The 24,277-nt window shown below is 37.0% G+C and overlaps 1 protein-coding gene across 3 annotated transcripts; it reads right to left on the bottom strand.

Moving 5' to 3' along the window:
* Positions 1–1,785: 1,785 nt before the first annotated feature.
* On the bottom strand, positions 1,786–23,974 carry RWDD1 (RWD domain containing 1). 3 transcript variants are annotated; one of them, XM_054491794.2, is made up of 8 exons: positions 23,695–23,972; positions 21,179–21,292; positions 14,992–15,057; positions 10,233–10,363; positions 6,071–6,214; positions 4,653–4,785; positions 4,109–4,171; positions 1,786–2,081 (listed from the first exon to the last, which is right to left on the bottom strand). In XM_054491794.2, the coding sequence occupies exons 5-8, from the start codon at positions 6,194–6,196 to the stop codon at positions 1,960–1,962; spliced, it is 444 nt and encodes a 147-aa protein (XP_054347769.1). In that variant the 5' UTR covers positions 6,197–6,214; positions 10,233–10,363; positions 14,992–15,057; positions 21,179–21,292; positions 23,695–23,972; the 3' UTR covers positions 1,786–1,959. The 3 variants fall into 3 exon arrangements, with proteins under 3 accessions (XP_054347769.1, XP_054347770.1, XP_054347768.1); XM_054491795.2 differs by lacking the exon at positions 23,695–23,972 and adding an exon at positions 22,365–22,489; XM_054491793.2 differs by lacking the exon at positions 21,179–21,292 and having other exon boundaries at positions 23,695–23,974.
* Positions 23,975–24,277: the final 303 nt, after the last annotated feature.

Raw genomic sequence — 24,277 nt, 5'->3', positions numbered from 1 at the left:
CTTATGTATCTACTGATCAGCTTTAAAAAGATGGGAAAAGCAGAATCTCACATAGGACAAACTTTTGGATTTCTCTCTGCATAGAAATGCTGAACATTCCTGTTGTTATTCCATTCTATTGGTCTGGGATCAAGGCTGACGTGAAGATTCCTTGAAAAGTATTAAACTCCTCAATGGTAATTTTATCTTAAATAATTTGCTTTTTGATTATAAGGTCTAACTCCAATAATAAATGAAGGATTAATACTGCTGTTTGTGGGTATGTGGCATATGTATTTTTTACTGGAGGCAGCTCTTTATAATAGCTTTATAAATTTAAAATAGGACAACTGATTTCCTCTTGGGGTTGAGAGTCAGTCCTCCAAAACTGTAGTGACTGAATAACTTGCATGAAGCCTGGCTCTCCTACCTGGAGCCACCAAGTCAATCATCCCAAATTATTACAAAGGACTCTATGTGCACGGATGTTAATGTGTTTCTCTTGCAGACAATGTTCGATCCCCAAAATTCAAACTCCTTCAGACTGGTTAATTAGAGAAGAGGTAAAGAAAATACCAAAATATATAGACTTCACGACTACAGGACAGTAGTTCTTAATCCAGATTGTTCATCAGAATAATCTGTAGAACCAGTATGAGATTTTGCTGTTTTAAAATTCAGACTGGGGATCAGTGTTCATAAATCTAACCTGAGAGGGGCCTAGGAATGCATACCTTTTAGAAACTCCACAAATGATTCTAATTTAAATACTGTAAGACTGCTATGGTTTGGATATTTGTCCTCTCCAAATCCCACGTTGAAATTTAATCCCCAGTGTGGTGGTATTGGGAGATGGGGGCTAGTGGGGTGTTTGGGTTATGTCATGTAAATCCCTCATAAATAGATTAATGCCTTCCTGTGGGGAGCAGGGGTGAGGGAGGTCCCACCAAAGCTAGTTTTTTAAAAAAGAAAAAAGCCTGGAACTTCCACCCTCACTCTCTCATGTGCCTCTTCCCCTTCTACCATGAGTGGAAGCAGCGTGAGGCCCTCACCAGATGCAGATACCCAATCTTCAACTTTCCGGTCATCCAGAATTGTGAGCCAAATAAAACTTTTTTTTTTTTTTTGAGACAGAGTCTTGCTCTGTCACCCAGGCTGGAGTGCAGTGGCGCGATCTCGGCTCACTGCAAGCTCCACTTCCCGGGTTCATGCCATTCTCCTGCCTCAGCCTCCCGAGTAGTTGGGACCTACAGGTGCCCGCCACCATGCCTGGCTAATTTTTTGCATTTTTAGTAGAGACGGGGTTTCACCGTGTTAGCCAGGATGGTCTCGATCTCCTGACCTCGTGATCCACCTGCCTCAGCCTCCCAAAGTGCTGGGATTACAGGTGTGAGCCATCATGCCCGACAAACCTTTTTCTTTATAAATTACCCAGCCTCAGATATTCCTTTACGGCAATACAAAATGGACTAAAATGAAGGCTAAACTTCATCTTATTCCTGATCATAATATGGCCTCCTGGTTTTGTCAAGACTTAAATTTAGTGTGCCTGGAGGCTAGAATCTGGATGGTTTAATGTGCTAGTCACCTCAGTTTTTTCACACTTCATACAACGCTTGAAATCCAGAAGTAGCCAAAGTCTCCAGCATAGAAATTCCAAGTTATTCCAATTTCCTGTGTATAAACTCGCTCATGTGCACAGCAGCAGCCTACCTTCAAGTCTTGGTGCTATAGGCAGGATCTCTCTCAAATACTAGGTGATTTTAAATACGTAACCTTGTGCTCACCAGTAAGAAGCCTTGAACGTTTTATATTTGAAATTTTAAGGTCAGTTTATTAAGTTCAATGATGAAAGCTATCAGAAGAATATTCTCCTGAAAATAATTTTTTCTTAGAAAAAAAGAAAGGAAAATCAAAACCCTCTGAGCATAGCCACAGATGCTGTGGCAGTCAAGCCTCTCTGCAGATGGGGACAGTCCATTAGTCAGCTGAGTCACTCTCTGGGTCAGCAGGATTATAGTCTGGATCATCTTCATCATCCTCCAGCTCCAAGTCATCCATTTCTTGGAACAAAGACTCATCTACCTCCACGTTGTTTCCAGCTGCACAAGGCAAAAAAAAAAAAAAAAATCACCTTTAGACTTATACTCAGAAATAAAAGATAAAACTCATTGGCACTACCAAACAGAAATCTCTAAATTTGCATGTGAGGTAGGAGTGATGAAATCCCAAACTACAATTATCAACAGTGATTTGTATTGGTCAGTAGAGACTCTGAAATTTTAAGAGCAACTTCATGTTTCCAGTTCATAGTCTTAAAAATCCAGTTATTAAAAAAAGCTTACTAGAATTTATAATGTAGCATGTTATATGTTGAAGACAAGGATAATATGTTCTCCTGGTTATAGAAAATTGATTATCACTGATCATGGGACCTGTATGAGGAGTTATCTCTTCCAGTAGTGGTAGATAAGCACATCGTTAAAGCTCAGCCATACTTGTTAATTAATTGATTTGATTTGATCTTCATTCTCACCCAGTTTGCCTTTTAACCAATGGTATGCCTTCAGTTACAATGTCTAAAGCCTATAGGAAACAATACCCAGGTTCTGCATTAAACATCTTCACTCTTCAGTGTGTCTGAAGTAGGTAATACAATTAAGTCCTGGTCAAAGAATAACTGGCTCTGTCTAGGAGACAGCAAAGGCATCGTGGAGCAAATAAAGTCTGAAATATCTTCATGACAAATTTGAATCCACCAAGAAGAAAAGGAGCCAGGATGAAGCAATTTTAGGTAGAAGTATACACAAAGGCAGAGAGAAAATATAAGACCTTGAATAATTCTAACTGGAAGATGAAATTCCTGAGAAAAAATACCTGAAAGTAACGTAGATGAGGGCCAGATTGAGAAAGACTGTGTAGGTCATTCTCTCCCTATAAGCAGTGGAAACCATCAAAGGATTTTAAGGAGAGAAATTTTATGATTAAATATGGGTTTTAGAAATACCATCTCATAGGGAGTGACTATAGAATAGGTAATGGCACTAGGAGGAGGAGGAAGAGGTTTAGGGAAATAATTTAAGAAGCTACCACAAAAATCCAGGTGAAAATGACAAAACACTTAAATCAGAAAAGGAAAAGGTATCAAAAACTTTCAAATGTTGCCTATCAGTAAAGGCCTAGCTTAGATTAGAAAGCATTTAGCAGTAAGCTATATCAATACTGCTTCTTAACCTTCTTCAGCAGGTAATCCAGAACAAGGCTGAAAGGCCAGAAGCTAAAGGATTTCCAACTGGCAAGACAGACACAACAAAAGGTTAATGAAGTACAGAACTCTAGAGTGCTATCAAAGGTGTGACTGAGTATGGAGCCCAGTTTAAGAAAACACAGGTAGGCCATAAGCTCCTGAGGGGAGAGAACTGGCCCATACTGTACTCTTCTGTATCCTCAGTGGCCAGGACAGTGCAATAAATATTTCTGAATGAATCGATGATGGATAGATGGAAGAGGATAGGTGGCAGAAGAAAAGCACAAGGGACTAGATGCTCCAAATACAGCAAGAGTCATATGAAAGTCTGGTGAGAGGGGATGCTAGGAGTTAAACATGAGGTTTTTACAAGCTCCATGACAGTCCATAGAATAGTTTTCACATATTTATGATATTAGAAATTTGAAGAAAACAGGTCACCTGAGTCACAATAACCTGGTTTACTAGTTGTGAGAGGCTAGTGTGATCATCATTGTCTATTTCTATCTTTGATATTGCTTAAGTTATCAAAAAATTTAAAATATATGTTGCTATAGAATTACAACATTCATTTCAAATGTATAAATTAGTCAACCACTAGAATTTATTCTCCAAAATGTATTTTTTAACAGCCTTGGGAGGAAAAATGTACAATAAATAAAGTTCAGTTTGATTTTCATGGTTCAAAATTAAAGAGACTACATTATATACACGTGGAATTCTTTTTTTTTTTCAATAGAGTCAGGGTCTCACTATGTTGCCCAGTCTGGTCTCAAACTCCTGGGCTCAAGCAATCCTCCTGCCTTGGCTTTCAAAAATGCTGGGATTACAGGTTTGAGCTACTGTGCCTGTCCTACATGTGGAATTCTAATATTATCTTACCATCCTCCAAGAACTGGATATCAGATGTGTCAAGATTATGATCTGTTTCAAATAGTTGTTTCCCTAAAAAAAAAAAAAGCATGTTTAATTCAAATGGCATAGTTTTTCTCCATTTTCACTACAACACTTAGAAAGCACGTTTGAAAACCTCTTTTTCTGTGAATTTCAATAAATTTCTGAATCTATTCAGTAGCTAAGTGGCGTATGAAATGTATCTGCATTAAAATGGAACAAGTGAAAAACCAGTCTGCCTTGGGGTACTAGAAAAACAAATGGGTTTGACTCTACTACTTCTAAGACATGATCCTGAATGTCCTTCTATCACAGGATCTGGTAATTATAATACTTATATCAAAGATAAGCCATAAAAATTAATTACAAATTATGAGTGGAGAAATATCATCTGGTAGATATGTTTTCTCTTTTTGTCCTAGATGCCTATGTATATTATTTTCTTACAGAAATCTGACCAAATGATCCTCTTGCTATATAAAAAATGATACAGGAGGGTTTAGGAAGAACAGGAATGGCAGGGGAATCATACCACTTAATTTATTTTTTCCTGCTTGTTCTTCTTCTTTCATCCTTTTCTTTTTAATTTCCAAGAGTTCTGCATCAAACTTGGCTTTCCAATTTAAGAAATTCTCAATTGTAACTGGAGTACCATGGAATAATTGCTTAGGAAATAAAAAAAAAATAAGTCACCAATGAAACAGCAGTTTAACAAATAAATCCTAACAGTATCTTTTAAACAAATCAATATAACCCCTTATAAGAAAAACAGAAAAATTAATGTTTGAATTTTTGAAATATTTAAACTGATTTCTGCCTGCACTGGCTACTTTCATTGGTTTTGGCAACATACTTTGAAGTAGTCTATTTTTTATTCTTATTACAAAAAACAAAGATAATATGCAATGTATTCACTGTATTTACCACCATAGCTATTCATTGTTAAGAAGAAAGTTGTTGCTGATATGGTTTGGCTGTGTCCCCACCCAAATCTCAACTTGAATTGTATCTCCCAGAATTCCCATGTGTTGTAGGAGGGACCCAGGGGGAGGTAACTGAATCATGGGGGCCTGTCTTTTCCGTGCTATTCTCACGATAGTGAATAAATCTCATGAGATCTGATGGGTTTATCAGGGGTTTCTGCTTTTGCTTCTTCCTCATTTTTCTCTTGCTGCTGCCATGTAAGAAGTGCCTTTCACCTCCCACCATGATTCTGAGGCCTCCCCAGCTATGTGGAACTGTAAGTCCAATTAAACCCCTTTTTGTTCCCAGTTTTGGGTATGTCTTTATCAACAGCATGAAAACGAACTAATACACTGTCAATACTGATATGTTTTGAATACACATCAATTTCTAATACTAAATCATTGCTTTATCACTTCATTTCAAAATATGAGGTTTTCTTTACATTTAGTAACTATTTAATTCACTGTAGTATAGGGGATTTATAATTCTAAACTCTATACCAAGCTTGTCCAACCCATAGCCTGAGAGCCACATGCAGCCCAGGACAGCTTTGAATGTGGCCCAACACAAATTCGTAAACTGTCTTAAAACATGGTTTTTTTCTGCAATTTTTTTTTTTAGCTCATCAGCTATTGTTAATGTATTTTATGTATGGCCCAAGACAATTCTTCTTCTTCCAATGTGGCTCAGGGAAGCCAAAAAATTGGACACCCCTGGCTCTATATCATAGGTGAAATCTTTATACTTCTTGGTCTTACCTGCATGAGTTTTACTAACTTTTTACTGATTATCATTTGTTACTCATGCTATGCCACCAACCAAATGAGGGACTTCTACAATTTTAGTGAAACTTTACTAAAATTTACTTTTATTTATTTTTGTGATTTCCAAAAAAATACTGCTATTGATTAAAAAAAAACCCCAACCAAGCAACTGAAAACTGATTTAAGAAATAATAAAAGAAAACAAGGCTTTTAAATATACCTTTTCAGCTTCTTCTGCTTCTCTTTCTTTTTGTTTCTTTTCTTCTTCTCTTCTAGTTTTTATCTGATCTACTATTTCATTTAATTTTTCTTGCACAGCTGTCACTAGAGTAAAAATCATCACCATACCAAGATTTTCTTCAGCCTATGTAACACAAAAAGGTGATGAGGAATAAACTCTCAGAAAAATAAAAGTCCATACATTTATAATAATTACTAATTTGGTTATATTCTATGCTCATACAGTTCAATAAAAGATCATTTAAGTGAGCATATATATAAATAATAATATCTTATTTAAAAAGTCGTGTAAATGTGCCATATCCAACCTGAAACAGATACTGTGTTTCAGCAAATTCTGTTTAATAATCATATAGGTAAAATTCAGAAAACTGTTTCCTATAGTAACTAGTAACATCCTTTCTCCAGCATGTTTTCAGTATTTTAGTTCTTTCTATTTTAAGAGCTGTAACAATGAACTGCATTTTGAGGCCAGAGTGATTTCTAAAATAATATAATAATAAAGAATGTAAGAAATACTGTAGTTTATCTATATCAACCTTTTTTTCTTTAGATTTGAAATGGTTTAAAACCAAATATAAAAGCATCTCGAACTCATGAAAAGGATATAACTCAAAAGGCTATTAGGAGGCTGGTCATTTGAAGGCAGAAAAAAATAACAAGATAGGGTTCCAATGAAGAAGACAAAAATAATTTCAAAATATACTAGCCAGAATCTCAGTGCTAGAAGCGGAGATTACTAGGTATTTCTCTGACAGGGCTGGCCTCAGCAGCATCTGAGTAGGTATTGCATCTCCCGGGCCCTCTATGAGTACTAGGCTTCAAGTTAGCTCCTGCAATCCAATTCACTAGGGCTTCTCTGTGGTGTTTCTATGCTAACCATACTAAATCTATGACTAAACAAACCTCTCTCCTGAGTGACAAACCCATATTAAAATTGACTATTTTGGGGCAGTGACTTGATGTCCCACAGTCATCTCAACACAAAACCATCATCTTCTCCTCAAAACCTATTCCTGGATTATCAATCTCTGCAAATCACACCACCACCCAGCCAGCCTGAATGTCCCCATCCCATCATAAGCTCCATCACTGCTACTTACCTATTCTTAAACGTCATTTAAGTCTGTCCATCAACACTGTTATAAGCCTAGCCCGGAGTACCAACATTTTCAGCTTGGAATACAAGAAACTCCTAACTGGTCTTCTTAAAAGCTACGATCTTAAAACCTAACATCAACCTCCCCTGACCACTCAATACATACATACATAAACACACACATACACACACACACACACACACACACACACACACAGAGAGAGAGAGAGAGAGAGAGAGTCACAGAGAGAACTAATCAATTTATAAACTGAAGAACCACAAAACTGATCTAGTCAGTCTCTTGCTTAAAACCCCTTCATAGCTTCGCAAACCAATCAGGACCAAATACATATTTTGTGAATGTTTAGCAGACCCTTCAAAGAAGAAAGTAGCCTCTTTAGTTACACCACTTATCACCACCAACTTCAAATCCTAAGTTCAATAAATTTTGTGTGACTAGAAGTTCTAGGAGAAATACTCAATCACTTGCTCTCTCTCACCTCAATATCCTTTAACAAGTTGGTTCCTCTGTCCTGAAATTCTTCTACTCTATTTCCTGGCCAACTCTTCCTACAGCTCTCAGCTACTCCTGGAAGCTTCTACAGAACTTTGTCTATGTCAACCCATATAATCTTATATTTCGTAAGATTCCGTCATAGTATTTTTCATACAGAATAATGATTTCCAATTTGCTAATCCACACTGCTCACCAGAGAAAAAAATCTATGAGACCAGGGATGGTGTCTTTCTTGTTCACTCAACCTAATGCTTGACACATTTCAATAACAAAACTTTCATATCCAATAAAAGTAGGATATCTTTTAGAAAAGTTAAGTATTCCGATAGAAAAGCAAAAAAAAATCATTCACATGGAAACTGGATAACTTGGAAGTCATACTAGTTCCACATCACTAGTATTTTTAAAATGCAAATTATAATTACATTCCATTTTCACCTTGTCATCATTTTATGTCCACATGTAAATATCTGGTATTAGCAAATGTGAGAAAACAGATAGATACCACAATGACTACAGTGAGATCATAAATTGGCACAACCATTTTGAAGGCCAAATTAGCAATATATATGAAATTATTAAGTATGCATTCCCTTTAATCCAGCAATCGTATTTCCAGGAAACACTGAACTACCATACTCATCAGCAATTCATTCTTTTCATTTATTCAACAAACATTTGAGTGTCTATTATGTGCCAGGCACTAGGAGTACAAAAGAGAACCTGCTCTAAGGACTTACAAGTAGTGATATATAAGAATGTTGAAAGAATTATATACTAATTCTTAATTATTTGTTAATTATATATCAGGCAAAAATGAAAGACAACTGTAAATTGTTTTACAAAAAGATGAGTAATTACATATACATACAATGAAATTCTATACAATTACCAAACATAATGACTCATATATGTTTAACTGAAATGAAAAGATGCTCACATATATTATGTGAAAAAGAGGATATTATAAAACATTATGCATAAAATGATCAAACTTGGGTGGGAGAGGGGGACTATGTATATAACCATAAGGAAAAAAAGTCTCACACTAGATCACACCAAAATGTTAATAGACAATTAATTATACATGGTTGGTACAATTAAAAATCATCTTTATTTTCTTCTTCTTCATGATTTTTTGTATCTTCTGAGTTTCTGTAATATGAATTTATTATTTTGATACTGGAAAATTATAACAATTATTTTTTGGAAAACAAAGGACAAATACTCCCTGAACACACCTGAGGGTCAGGCAGGTGTCAAATAAATTAAAACAGCCTTTTTGAAAAGAGACAGTTTGAGTACAAATAAAATACTAAAAACATGGAAAAATTCACTTAGACTGAATAATTTACATTAAGGTATGACTGACTGAATATAGCATAACCATCCCAGGTTCTCTGCAATGTTTTAAAAGATGTTCGAAGAGCTGGGCAAGGTAGTTCATGCCTGTAATCCCAGCACTCTGGGAGGCTGACGCAGAAGGATCACTTCAGCCCAGGAGTTCAAGGCTGCATGAGCCATGATCATGTCACTGCCCTCCAGCCTGGGTGACAGAGCAAGACTCTGTCTCAAAAAAAATAAAAATATATAAAAAAAGATGTTAGAATTAGCATAACTTCATGCAAGGTAACAAGGTGAATAGGGCCCAACATCAGCAAAAATTCCTATTTGATATATCTTCTTTCACTCCTCATTGTACAACAGCTCCAGATATTTTTGTAACATCAACATTATGGTGACCACTGGTCTTTAGAATACGTAAGTCACATCTAAGGTGGAGATATGTTTTCTGTCAATTCTTCTTAGAGTAAACAAATAAAGGTAGGACTTCTGACTTTCAGATGGTGGAATAAGAATTTTACTCCCCTCCCTACTCTCTGCTCTGAAGAACCCCATGAAAACTCTCTACCCAAGCATGAGTATATTTTAAATACCTGCCAAGCCCAGATTACGGGTAGCCTACCCCACAATAAAATTAATCCAGTAAAAATTTTTTTTAATATCCATTTTTATTTCCACACAAGACTCCCCTCATAGAGGGGTCATAAGCCATTATTGTTGTCTGTAAGCTTTGAGAGGATGAGAGATGGGAGAAAAAAAATCAATCACCAGTCCTTTTCCCAGACTGCAGGCAACTAGCATGTAAAAGTCAGAGAGGAAAGAAGTTTTAATTTTTTTAAAAAGTTGAAAATTGTAGCTACATATGGGACTAGGCATTTTAAAAACCAAATCAAAATACTGTTTACAACTTAAAGTACCCGTTGGACTTTTTATCACTAATGACGAGGGAAAAAGCCATGGGGCTGACTGAGTTTCAAGCAGGGGCACTGGGACAAATTCTATTACTCAAATTTTAAAGGGACAGTAGGAAACAAAAATAAAGATGCTCTGTGATTATGTAACATGAATTCCGCTTGGTCAATGTTCTATTTACACAATAGCATTTTCTAACTCTTGAAATTAATATGTAATATTTAAGGCCAATAAAAGCTGCTACAAAACATAAAATTATTATTTCCTTACCTGTAATGCTAGTAATTTTAAAATGTCTGAGACATCATTATCTTCTAGATTTTCCTGGGAGAATATTTCATAAAGGGGAGCTTCATCTGGGTATTTTTCACTGTATGTAAACTTGAGGGTAGTCTGGACAGCTAAGACACAAGATAAGAGTTTGATGTGAATACTTTAAAAGTAATGAGGTAGGTATCTTTGCTGAATCAGTAAAAAGTAGCACAATAGATTTTCCTACAAAGAAAAAGGTTATTAAGAGACCAGATGGATAATCACTAATGTAAACAACACACACCACAAAGAGATAAGTGAAACAAATCATGGGAATACCAAAAATCACACTTACACGTGAAGCACATTTACCACTTATTGGTATTTTACCAGACTGCATGTCTAAGAAAGAGGGTGGATAAACGTCACTTTTTAAAAACCTTTCCTAAGATAAACAAAAGGCACTAATACAACACATTTTTAAAAAGTACTACTGTATGCTCATTTTCAGCCTCTACCAGAGCCAGTTCCTACCTGCAGAAGATCTGGCTGTAGCCCTCGAATCTATATTTGAATCCACACAATGTCAGCAGGGCTAATTAGTGGCTGGATGGCACCGTTTTGACCTCGAGAGTATAAAAGGTTATATGGGAAACTTTTAACCTAATTCATCTATATATTCTCACTCACTCTTTTAGTCTGTGTCAATTTACGGATCTCACACTTGTACGGAAGTAAAACTCTTATGGGCGTGTCAGTGCAAGGTGCCTCATTGCAGCACAGGCCATTGAGTTCTCAATTCCACCAGGCAGTCTGCAACTAAGTAGTAGTGCTAAACATTTTCTGTTAAGACTTTTTATTACTCACAATGACCTTTTTCCCAGAGTGCCATCTTTTGTGTAACTCACATTTTATATTATTAAAATCTACTGATTTTGATGAAGCAATACAAATTTATACTGCTCTTCATGGACAGGGAAAAAAAGCACTTTAAAATTTGCAGGTTTGATATTTTATTTTTCATGTTATGATATTAACAAGGAATTTTATGAACCAAAAATTGCAAAAGATTAAGTGTTAGAGGTCAGTAAGAAACAGTATCTTCTGGCATTTTCCTTTCTTCTTTTATTAGCACATTTTTAGTTTTATTGGTGGAACAAGATTTTTTTTTCCATTTTATTTCTTCCCCAGCTTTCTTAAGGTATACTTGACAAATAAAAATTGTATATATTTAAGGTGTACAATGTGATGTTTTGATATGCATATATATTGTGAAATGATTATCAGAACCAAGCTAATTAACATCACCTCACATCATTATGATTTGTGTGTGTGTGTGTGTATGTGGTGAGAACACTTAAGATCACCTCTTTCAGTAAATTTCAAGTATACAATACAGTATTATCTATAATTAATTATAGTCACTATGTTGTACATTAGATCCCCAAACTTATTCATCTTGTACAACTGAACCTTTGTACCCTTTGGCCAGCATCTCACCATTCCTACTACCTCCCAGACTTTAAACAATCAATGCATTAAAGAAGAAACTTAAAGGGAACTTTAAAAATATCTTGAGACAAAGGAAAATGGAACATGGCCACGCGCTGGGGTTTATGCCTGTAATCTCAGTACTTTGGACAGCCAAGGTAGGAGGATCATTTGAAGTCAGAAGTTCAAGACCAGCTTGGGCAACAGAGTGAGACCCCGTCTCTACAAAAAATTAAAAAATTGAGCTGGGAGTGGTAGCATGTGCCTGTAGTCCTTGCTGTTTGGAAGGCTGAGGTGGGAGAACTGCTTGAGCCCAGGAGTTGGAGGCTGCAGTGAGCTAAGATAGCACCATGAAACTCTAGCCTGGGTAACAGAGTGAGACCCTTGTCTCTAAAAAATATTTAAAATTTTAAAAATTAAAAAAAAAAAAAAGAAAATGGAAACATATCATACCAAAACTTATGGGTTGAAGCAAAAGCTGTTCTAAGAGGAAAGTTAATAGCAATACATGCCTACAATCAAATAAAAATAAAGATCTGAAGAAACAATTTAACATGCCCCTCAAGGAACTAGAAAAAGAAAAAACTGGGCATAAAATCAGTACAAGGAAGAAAATAATAAAGATCAGAGCAGAAATAAATGAAATACAATAGAAAAGGTCTAACAAAGCAGCTAGACTAGAAAAAAGGGAGAAGACGAAAATGAATAAAATCATACATGAAAGAAGATATTTTATAACTGATATCAGGGATGGGGAGATATCAGTTACAGGATAAAAGGTTTAAGACAGGATGAATAACTTCAGATCTATTGTAATGCGTTATTACTACAGCTAACAATAATGTACTGTATACTTAAAAACTGCCAAGAGATTAGATATTAAATGTTCTCACCAAAAAAATTAAAAAGTAAATTAAAAAAATAAAGTTTATCATTGTGGCAAATTAGTCTCTTCCTCTTTTCTATGAATAGAGCTTTATACTGGATTTGTTTCATGTGCATTATATCCTGAGAATATTCTTTAACACTTAGTGTAAATAGTTGCAAATTGATTTTCACCATGCAGGTATATTAAAATGCATTTAACCATTTAAATAACTAAGTTTTTTTTAAAAAAAAAAATAAACTGATTCTACTATAAGTAAAAGACATTCAGTAGAGTAAATTTAGGAATAAAATAATGGAAAAATAAAAATCACAAACAATCCCATTATCAGGAAGAGATCGCTATTTCCATTTTGGTATATTTTAAGTATCTTAAAAATATTTCATAAAACTACATTATTTTTATCTGCATATATTTACATTTTAGACAAAATTTTATGTATAGATGGATAAAATTTTGCTTAAAATGTACATATTCATATATAAATATAAAATCTCAAAAATAACATGAGAATACTTCCAAGTCTTTATTCAATACAATCATATTTCCACTTTATAAGTATGTCACTGTTTATTAGTTAAGATAGAAACAATGACATTATAAACATCCTTGTATGTATTATTTTGTAGTATGATACTGTGCTTAGAATAGATACCCATAAATGGACTGTTGTGGGGTGGGGGGAGGGGGGAGGGATAGCATTAGGAGATATACCTAATGCTAAATGATGAGTTAATGGGTGCAGCACACCAGCATGGCACATGTATACATATGCAACTAACCTGCACATTGTGCACATGTACCCTAAAACTTAAAGTGTAATAATAATAAAATAAAATAATTAAAAAATTAAAAATAAAAATAAAAATAAAATGAAAAAAAAAAAAGAATAGATACCCATAAATACAGTAGTCATTGTATCAAAGAATATGAACATTTTCAAAGTCTCCTGCTTCATGATTTCAATAGTTCTCCTGAACATGTGTTATGATTCATATTCCAAACAGCATAATGCTATCTTCCAATACTAATAATTTGCTGGATATATTATTTTAGCTTGCATTTTTAATTACCCGTGAGATCGTTCTTTTAATACTACCTTTAGAAATTGTACATCAATGCCCTTTGCCCACTTTTCTACTAGTTTGTTCACTAAAAAGGAGTTTTTTGGGGAAGAAAAAAGTACAATGCAGGATTTAGTTTCAAAGAAATAATTTTGAAAGTATGGTGGATAATGCACTGAGTACACCTATTTCATAGAGCTATTACTAGCTCCTAATAAAGCTATTATTCAGAATATGGGAGCTCTCACAAGAAATTTTTATATTTTATTTTTCATTTCAGCGTAATCTTAAAGAAAATTTTATTTGGATTATTTACCAATGAGTGTGATTTACCAATGGTGTGATTATTTACCACACCATTTTGGAACCCATAATGGCATCATATGAAGCCCAAATCATGCCACTAGCTTATTTACAAAGGAAAATTTTAAATGGTTTGAAGAACAGTCAGTATAGTATTTATTTCAAGCTTTAAAGCATTATAGAAAAATTTTTAGATACCAGTCTGCAAAAGTATATTGGTTATCAATTTGGTAGTAAATAAATGTATTCAATATCCTTTTAATTCAGATTTCAATAATGTGTGAATGCAAACCTCATTTTCAAGTATACTAGACAGATTTGGAGTTATCAAGTAATACCATAAAAGTTGGCTATTAATGACTGCTCCTGGCAGAATTTAGGTTTACTAGCTTCAAAGGGAGCAAAAAAATGTGTAGGGTTGTTAGTTCCAATTTACATAACCTTTTTATCAAATTACCATATCAACTAATGTGACTAAAAATAGAAATAAACTTCAGATACCATTCCCCCAAAATCTCCAAATTTAATTTATTTAACTTTAATTTATTGGTTTTTATAGTTACGTTATTTCAAAAGAAAGAGACAGAAACATGCAGATAGACGTATATCCAGCCCCATTTATAACAGCAAATGTCCAGTGAACAATATAAATGTTCAAAGAGAAAAACAGCCATGAAAAAATAATAGTCACTCAAAGGAACCACACAACCACTGAAATATGTTTGCACGCGAAGTATTGCTTTGAACAAAACAAAAGTCTCCTACCTTTTTTTATCTGCTGTATTATTAATATTACTATTTCACTTTTAAAAACTAAGCTTATTGTGCCAGACTATATTTCATTAATTTCCTTTCTATTTCCCTAGAAGTCATGTTCACACAGTAAATTCTGACTAGAAATATACAACATTCATAGTAGAGTCTTAACAGCCCCTTAGCACCTCCACACGGCAATATCCAGCATAATGCCTACAGAATGAGTGAAATTCCTGAGAAACTTAGAAAAACCACAAGTATTTTTTATGAGACTTACTTTCATCATTTTCTCCCGCCTCAGACGTCACAGTAATGGTGAAGCTGGGTGGATTTTCTGATAATACTGCAAGAAAATACACACAGAAGTTATTGAAATGCTTTCTAAGGCAGATGCTTTTCCTTATTAGCAAATTATCAGTACCCAGTCCTGGAAACTGGTCCCTAGGCTATATTTCCATTTCCACAAATACAGACTGAACAGAACACTGAAATGATAAAATTACCATCAACTTTCTATTTAAATGGAGGGTTGTCTTTAATCTGGAAAGAAATAACTATGGTAGATAACCCTCTTGGAGTTTTACCAAGTCAACTGAAATAATGAGGTACTTTACCTTTTATTTTAAAATCTCCACCTATACATGGAAAATTACATTCTTAAAAAATCCCAAAAATAATGGCAAAGAGTTTCATGTTTCTCACCTGAAACTACCCACTGATACTCATGTTTCACTGATTTTTATACTTATATATTGTGAGATATAACTCAGAACCTCCATGACAAACGGTAAATACCGATTTGTTAAAGTTTATGTCTTCTTGCTGTCATTCTCTACCACATCACCTCTAAAACCAAACTTTCTTTCACATATGCTTACTAAGCCTCTACCATCTTTCATAGAATTATAAAATGAATTAGCTATGAATGTAAACATCAGATTGCATGTAATTTACTAAGCAAGACAAGACACGTAAGTCAACATTTATATAAATAACAAAGCTTTGTGTGTCATTTTACAGCCTATGTCTATCTAATACTAATCTCTGTTTATTATCTATTCCTCAACAAGAACGCTATAACAACTCTATGAGAGCTCCTAGATCAGTATCTGGCAGTATCTAGAAACTCAATTAATATTGCCCCAATAAAACAAGAACTAAATGAATAGAATGAAAGGAGGAAAAACAGTAACGAAGAAAACTTGTACTCAGAACCATTTGAAAAGTAAACAAGGAAACTTCAAGCCACTAGGGATGGCTGCTAAGCCTATGAGAAAAGCCTATGCCTCACTCCCTGTCCAGGAAGCACTGGTACTTGTCAAGGTTGGCAGCAGCTCTGCAGACTTTTTCAGAATGAAAGAGCAATGGATTACTGAAGAAGTAATCATGGAAACTATTCAACTTTTCCTACCTGGGAACTTTCTAAAGCCATCATAAATATATATTATCAACAGTATTCTCTGGCCGGGCACAGTGGCTCATGCCTGTAGTCCCAGCACTTTGGGAGGCCGAGGCAGGCGGATCACTTGAAGCCAGGAGTTCGAGATCAGCCTGGCCAACATGGTGAAACCTCATCACTACTAAAAACACAAAAAATAGCCAGGCGTGGTGGCGCATGCCTGTAATCCCAGCTACTCCAGAGGCTGAGGCACAAGAATCACTTGAACCTGGGAGGCAGAGGTTGCAGTGAGCCAAGATTGCGCCACTGCACTCTAGCCTGGACGACAGAGCAGGACTCTGTCTCAAAAAAAAAAAAAAAAAAAGAAAATCCCAAAAACCAATTATTTTCAAGATAGATGTCTTCATTTTAATTGAATTTAAGGTACTTTAAGAAATGATGAACACCTGTGATTACTAGAAAAGTGTTAGATAAAAGACTCAGTAGATGCATATTTTAATAGGTTTTGGGTAGTCCAGCCCATGCTGAAAAAAGTTTCAGCCCACCGAAAGGTTATTATAATAGAGCCATAATACGGTTGGGCTTGTCTATATTTTACAAATATATGTAAAATATAGTTGATGTATTTCATTCTTATTTCCTTTCATGACCAACTTTAACATTTACAAGTCATGAAATGTAAACACTGCAACTACAGAAATAAGGGATCAGCCCAATGACATTCCAACTTATTACCACTTTCTATGACTCCCTGAGGCTATAGGTCAGGGGTAACCAATACTCAATTACAACTGGTAACATTTATTGAGCATCACTTTGTGCTTGTGCTATGCTATGCATTTACACAAAAATCCTGTACTTCTGGCACAAGACCATGATTTATACTATTACTATAATTCACTAAATTTTCAATGCCATCAAGTATGAGATATGCTTTACGTACCACTAAGAAAGAAAAATAAGCTGCCAACTAAACTGACATGTAACTGATTATAAGAAAAGTTCATATTTCAGAGATGTTAAGTGTAAAATGTGTCTTAAAAACAATTAAATATACTATCACCCCAATTTTACAGATGTGGAAACTGATACAGAGCTTTTAAATAATTTGTCCAAGGTTATCAGGTAGTAACTGAACAAACAGAATAAATTATATAGAGCATCATTTAAAAAGAAAACATATTTCCAGCTGAGAAATTCCAAGAAAGTCATTTGAGCTAGGCTGTCAATCATGGGTGGCATATTGGCAAGCAGAGACGGAGAAGGGAAATGCACTTGAGGCACCATGGAAGCAAGGGCATAATGGTGGGAAAGCTAAAGATATATATAGGGAATAAGAAATTATTCCATTTGCTGAACTTATATGTGAGCGAAGAAAACTAGGTGAAAATACAGTTGAAAGTTTAGTTGTGCACAATCTTTTTTTTAGCAATAATATGATCAGAATTGTTCTCAAAACATAGAAGACAAATCTAACAACAGCACATAAAATGAAAGGAGGGAGACGACTGCAGGCAGTATGAAACTAGGCCACTATTGCAATAATCCAGGCAAAGGTAATGAGGTCCTGAACTAGGTCGGCAGCAATGAGAATAGCAGGAAATGGTGATGATGATATTTTAAGTTGGCAGGCTGCAGGCTGAGAATGTGATGCCACTAACAAAAATGAGTAGTAACAAAAAAATCACACGATATATTTTAAGGACACTTTAGGACTTTCAGTTACAAGCGTTGAACATGCAATCAGAAATGGGCCAATGGTGGCACAATCAGCTGGGCTTTAATTCAATTTGGGATCATCTACACAGAGGTGATAGCTAAAGCCATTAGACTAAATGAGATCATCAGAAATGTAACACAGAGAAATAAAAGCCAACATAAGTTTTTTAAGGAATTCTCAATTTGGAAAACAAAGTAAGAGGAAGTAATAACAAACTCAAGAGATAACAGTGTTATGAAAATCAAGGGAAGTGAGTTTCAAGAGCAGATGAAGAATGATTCTCCTCATTCTACCCCATCCTGCCCACTGTCTCTTGTCAGTTTCCTAGCAAGCAGATTTTATCACACTGTTACCTGCTTACAGCAGCAGTTCCCTATCCATATACAGTGTGTTGGAATGAGTTGTGAGAAAGGGGTAGAATCACAAACAACACACTAAAAAATATGCATAACTCGAAGTCTATTTTATTTGTGGAGCCACCCTACCTATTAGAATCTGAGTCTGATGTGGCAGTGTCTACAATATGCACTGTATTGTATGTGTGGGAATAAAATGGGCAATGAACTATTGCCCTGTCAGATCACATCTAAGTCCCTGACAAGGCCCTCTGTGATGTGGTCCCTGCGTACTGGTCAAGTCTCATTTTCCATGACTCTCACTTCTCACTTCATGTTCTAGCAATACCCAAATCACTTGTCCTTTGAACATATTCTGATCCCTCAGAGTCCTGCTTCTGCATATGTGGGTCCCAGGCTGGAATACCTTCCCTAGTCTCATTTACTTGTTAACTTGTCATTACTCCTAAATTTTCCGAAACAACTCAGACTGTCCCCTCTCCCTAAGTTTATCTGATGTCTGTTTCCCCAAGCTGATATCCTAAAAAACTGCATACAGTAACTATTTGGTAAACGAGGAAACCAAAAGATATGGGAATGTTAGCAAGAATATCAGTGAACTGCCAGGCCTGGGGAGCCAGATAGAACAGGGAGGCAAAATGGACCAGAAAGAAACTGATGAACTATCAATCCATGAGAAATCATGAGATGCATGTTCAATAAAAGCATGGGAACAAAAGAACTACAGGGTACAAAGGTTATGGGAAGGAGTAATTTTCAGAGGCCAAAATGTTAGAGATGGCATTTTCAAGGTGTGGCAACACCCATGTGCAGCTAAAAAAAAGTGGAAATCAAAATCATTAGTTGAAAGAGACAAGAAATTATGAAGCCATATTAGTGGAAAAATCAACAACTAAGATGGTTTTTCTAGTAAAGAGTATCATACGTTTGTTTTACAATTATAAGGTATAAGGTATTTTCACTTACATTATTTCTCATTAAACAGATACAGAGACTAAGGCTTGGAGAGGCTAAGTGATTTGTCCAAGGACACTACATATAGCTGCCACTATAGAGGAAAAAACGTGAAGCAAGTACGGCAAAGATAAAAGATTTTGGGAAGTACTGCTAAAAGTCCCCCAATATCCACTCTCCCTTTATTTAAGTTATGCCATTTTTAACTGATCATACTGACTACCCAGAATAAAGACTACATTTCCCAGTTTCATTTCCAGCTAGCTCTCACCAGATGACTAAATTCCCACTAAAAAGATGGAAGTAGATATGCCCTCTGACAGTTTCCAGGAAATTTCCTTAAGAAACTGCCATCTCTTATTTCTCTGTTCTTCCTTCCTTTATTCATCCTACTTCCTGGAAAGGGAATGTTACCATCTTGGCAATGAGTGTAAGACTACATCTTAGGGATGACAGAGAGCTACGTTAGAAGACGGTCCCTGAGGAATTCTTGAAATAGAGCTGCCACAACTCTCTTATACGTGCAAAATAAGTTTTTACCTTTTTAAAAACCAATGTTATTGGGGGTTTTTTGTCACAGCTGAACCTAATCCTATTAAAATAAGTATTTTTTAAAAACAGAAAAAGGGATATTTCAAAGTTGGGCAGTAACTAAAATAGGGATGGGAAAGTTACTTAATTGGATTCACAAAAATAGATAATTCCTAAGTTCTGATAAAGGACTAATCCCATTACCATGCATTACTGTGAGTTAGGGTAAGCAGAAGAAAGATTAGTCTTCACTAAGGATGCCAGACTTCCACCACTGTAAGTAATTCAAAATACTTTTGAGGGCCGGGCATGGTGACTCACGCTTGTAATCCTAGCACTTTGGGAGGCTGAAGTGGGTGGATCACTTGAGGCCAGGAGTTCAAGACCAGCCTGGGAACATAGCAAGACCCCAGTCTCTACTAAAAATACAAAAATTAGCCAGGCATGGTGGCACACACCTGTAATCCCAACTACTTGGGAAGGTGAGGCAGGAGAACTGCTTGAACCTGGGAGGTGGCAGTTGCAGTAACCCAAGATGGTGCCACTGCACTCTAGCCCGGGCGACAAAGGGAGACTCTCTCTCAAAAAAAAAAAAATTTGAGAAAAAGAGTAAAGCTGGGCCAGGTGCAGTGACTCACGCCTATAATCCTAGCACTTTGGGAGTTGGAGGCGGGAGACTCACTTGAGGCCAGGAGTTAGAGACTAGCCTGGGCAACAAAGCAAGACCTCTGCTGTTATAAAAAATGAAAAAATTAGCCAGGCATGGTACTGCGAGCCTGTAATCCCAGCTACTCTGGAGGCTGAGGTGGGAAGATCACTTGAGTAAAGAGGCTCTATGACTCCAGTGAGCTGACTGGGGCACTGCACTCCAGCCTGGGTGACAGAGTGAAACCTTGTCTCAAAAAAGGGAAGGGGAGGGGAGGGGAGGGGAGGCGGAAGGAAGGAGAGAGAAAGAAAAAAAAGAAAGAAAGAAAAGGAAGGAAGGAAGAGAGAGAGAGAAAGAAAGAAAGAGAAAGAAAGAAAGAAAGTGAGTTGTTGGCCACAGAGGAAGGGCAGGAGAGATGTTAGGGGACAGATGGTGGTGAAACTGACAGAATTAACGATTTGTCAAAAACAGGGATAACAGAGGTAGCAGCTAAAAGGTACATTAAGAGATACACAAATTACCTTTAGTTTCCACAAAATACAAGAGAGCCCATATTAAAATAAGTACCTCTGGTTGTTAGGGAGTGTCTGACCTTTCAAAAAGTATGACTTAGAACAAACTGCTTTTACAAGATGACTTCTTACCTATCTCAAGATACAATTATAACTGTCAAATGTGAATGGCTGCTGCTTAGAGGTACTGACAAAGAAATACAGGATTATGTACTCCTCTTTGTAAGGCAAACAGAATTAAGGAAACTTGGCTTTTGGTTAACCTGATGCCAACAAATTTGTTTCAATAAAACTCCCCACAGCCAGAGATTTCAATACATAAATTGAAATAACCAAATTCTACTACCTTAGCAGGACCTTGTCAAGTGAAGCACTACTGAAGGAGAATGTGGTATCAGGAGAGTCCATTTATATTTTGGAAGACTAGTTGTTAGGAGGGTTGGATCAATGTGCAATCAAGCTACAGAATAGGCAAAAAGAAGAAATTGTATTATGATTTGTTATAATCACAACAAATGCAACACTGGACCAAAAGTTCTTTGCAAATAGTCAAAGCAATTAATTCTGAGGTTAGGCTAAATCTATGTGCCTAGGTCTATGGGCTTGACTGTGCCTCTTCAGCATCCACATGGGGTCATGTGTACTTAACAAATGCTTCTTTGTCAAGCACTCAGTCATCTATTAAAAAAAAAAAGTATATCTATTTTCTTCATTAATAGTATTGAGCATTAACCAAATTCAATAATTAAATGTGATTCAAAATGAAGTTACAAAACTCCCATTTAGTGTTCCTTGGCCAACTGACACAAGCAAGATCTCTTTCTTAAACCTGGCATGAGAATACAAAAGTATGGAATCATAAATACAAAAGAAGGCTATAAAACAGAAAATCTTGCAAATCTCCAAGATTTTAAAAGATCAAACATGGAAACATTTTATTTCAAAGTCCTCTGCCTTTTCCCCAAGAGGTTTCACAAAGAACATGATCACTAGGAAGGCAAAGTTCTCTAAGAACTATAAATAAAGACATCTCATTTTAATTTATTTATTGCAAAGCTTGTAGAAATGTTGACAGGAGTTAGAGATAGATGGCTCATCTGATAGTGCAGAATACCTGAATGCATCAAAAGATTCATAAATTGTCTTTTATTACCCTGGCTCAGAATCCTCAAGCACTTGGGCATCTGATAAGAATTTCACATAGTGAACTATACCAGAGCTGTCAGGTCCTAGTACAATTTGAAATACCCACAAGATTATTTCAGGGTTAAAAACAAAAAAAGATATCAGTTTTATAAATGCTTATATGCATAGGATTTAGCAAGGGATAGCTTATGTCCAAAGAAATGAAAAGAACAGCACATCCTGCTTTCTTGACTCTGCCTACAGTGTTCATACCTAGTATGTTTCCAAAGTACTGGAAATGACCAAACATGATTAAGAATATATCCAACAACTGACCCTATGTTCTATTTTAGACATAGACATATAAGCAAGGATAGAGAAGGGAGCCAGACTCCATACACACTCACCCAGTTAATGACACTCTCAAACCCCTCTTCACTCATCCCCTTAACATCCTCACAGCACAGATGTACTGCTGGTGAGAGAGAACATGAACAGGACTGGAGCTATACAGGGATAGCTGAGAGACATCTGCCTGTTGGCAAAGCAGAACAAAATTTGCTACCATTGCAAGCAGTGGTCAAAAGGTGGGGCCAAGAAAACTAAGCTACACAATGAAAGGGAGAGGGGTTGGAGTTTACAAGTTAAAGTAATATACCTTACACTATAAATTCTGACTATCAACGATAGGCAACACTCAAAGGAAAGGATGGGGAATGTAAATGCACACACCTAGGTTCTACTCACTCATATTGGCTTTATTTGACCGCTTCTCAAATCTCAGAGGAGCCATATTGATATAGTTATGTAGCATTTTTATAATCATCCGAAGCATGGCTTAATAGAGAAATCTCGTCCTCTAAATTATACCTAATGAACTTCTCATTATAATATTTTACATTAGCCCAACCTACCAAGCAATCTTCTGCTCTCTCAATCTCAGCTGGAGCTGAATCCCAAGTCCCATATGTCTGGAAGGTGAAAGAACAGGCAAGCGTTCCGGACGTAACTCAGTACCAGCCCTGCCGCTAACTCGCTGGCGGACAGTCCAGAGCAAGCCACTTAGCTTTCCTGAACCCCCATGACCTTGGCTTGTAGCAGGAGCCCCAGGATAGATGATGTCTAATCTCCCTTCCAATCTAACAACCTATGAATTTATAGCAGAACGGAAATTTGGGCCACTTTATCCATTAGGCATTCTGCTGAATGCCAGATTTTTTTTTTTTTCATAAGAAAAGAAACCCGACAGACTTCAGGAACTATGCTAGTCTCAAAACCGATTTGAGTAACTGAAAACAGCCCTCTGAATCCTATAAATTAAAACAGCATCTTATGAAAAACAGTTTCTACCTTAATAAAGGTGAAAATGTGAAAACTAACATCCTTGCGGCTGTGGAAAAAAGAATCTCACTTGGAGTATCTTTTCTCTTAATGTATTATAGATCTCAGGTTGCTGTAGGTTACACAGAAACCAAAGTAATCCCGACTCAATTTTCAGGCCTGACACCCTCCAGCATCACCCGGACTTTTAGATTTCCGGGAACAAGCAGAGAAGGAGAAAAAGTCACTGGGTTGCTGGTAAGTGACCGAAGAACTTGAGAAGAGTGGAGGGCAAGGTGGCCGCGCGGCCTCAAGGTCCCCTTCTCCACCCCAGCCTATGAGGCCCAGAGCTGCCGCGGCTCCTGCCCGTCTTACTCCACCTCGGGGCGGCTGCAGGCTTGCGGCCGCGGAAGTCACCTGTGAAGGAGTCAGGGTAGATGGACTCCAGAGCCTCCAGCTCGTTGCGCTGCTCCTCGCCGTAATCTGTCATCGTTGCCCTTGCTCTTGCCCATGGATCGCCCAGACACCTAGGCGGCGCGCAGCAGCCCCGACAGCTGCCGCTCCGGGAGAGCAGGCGGCGGCCAGGCGGGCGCAGGCGCAGAGTCCGCGGCTGGAAGGCCCAGGGCCCAAACCCAGACCCGGCTTGCTTAGCTACAGCTCCGCGCCGGCCTCCGCCTGCTCCCTACTTCCACGTTCGACTCATTCTGCCTGGCCAGCGGGGCACTGATTTGCTGCCTGTCCCACACTCGCTCGGGACTTGCTGGGACGGTGCGCGCGGTCTGGCATTCGCCAAGGACACCTACAGCCGGTTCCTGGGCTTTGCAGGGCCTGAGCCTTAGAAGCCTCTCAGCGTGGCATCGTCGCTCGATGAGTCTGGGCTGAAAGGCCGGCATCGCGCGCCAGTGAAGGATAGTGTCGCTGGTGGCCGGTCCGGGGCGACGAGCGTACGGTGCCTTCACCTTTTCTGGTTTCCGGTTTGACCCTGTGGCGTAGGTGCTGC

The sequence above is a fragment of the Pongo pygmaeus genome, chromosome 5 (genome assembly GCF_028885625.2).
Source record: "Pongo pygmaeus isolate AG05252 chromosome 5, NHGRI_mPonPyg2-v2.0_pri, whole genome shotgun sequence".
Taxonomy (NCBI): Eukaryota; Metazoa; Chordata; class Mammalia; order Primates; family Hominidae; genus Pongo; species Pongo pygmaeus.
Note: the sequence above shows the minus strand (reverse complement) of the source record. Positions and strands in the feature narration are given on the sequence as shown.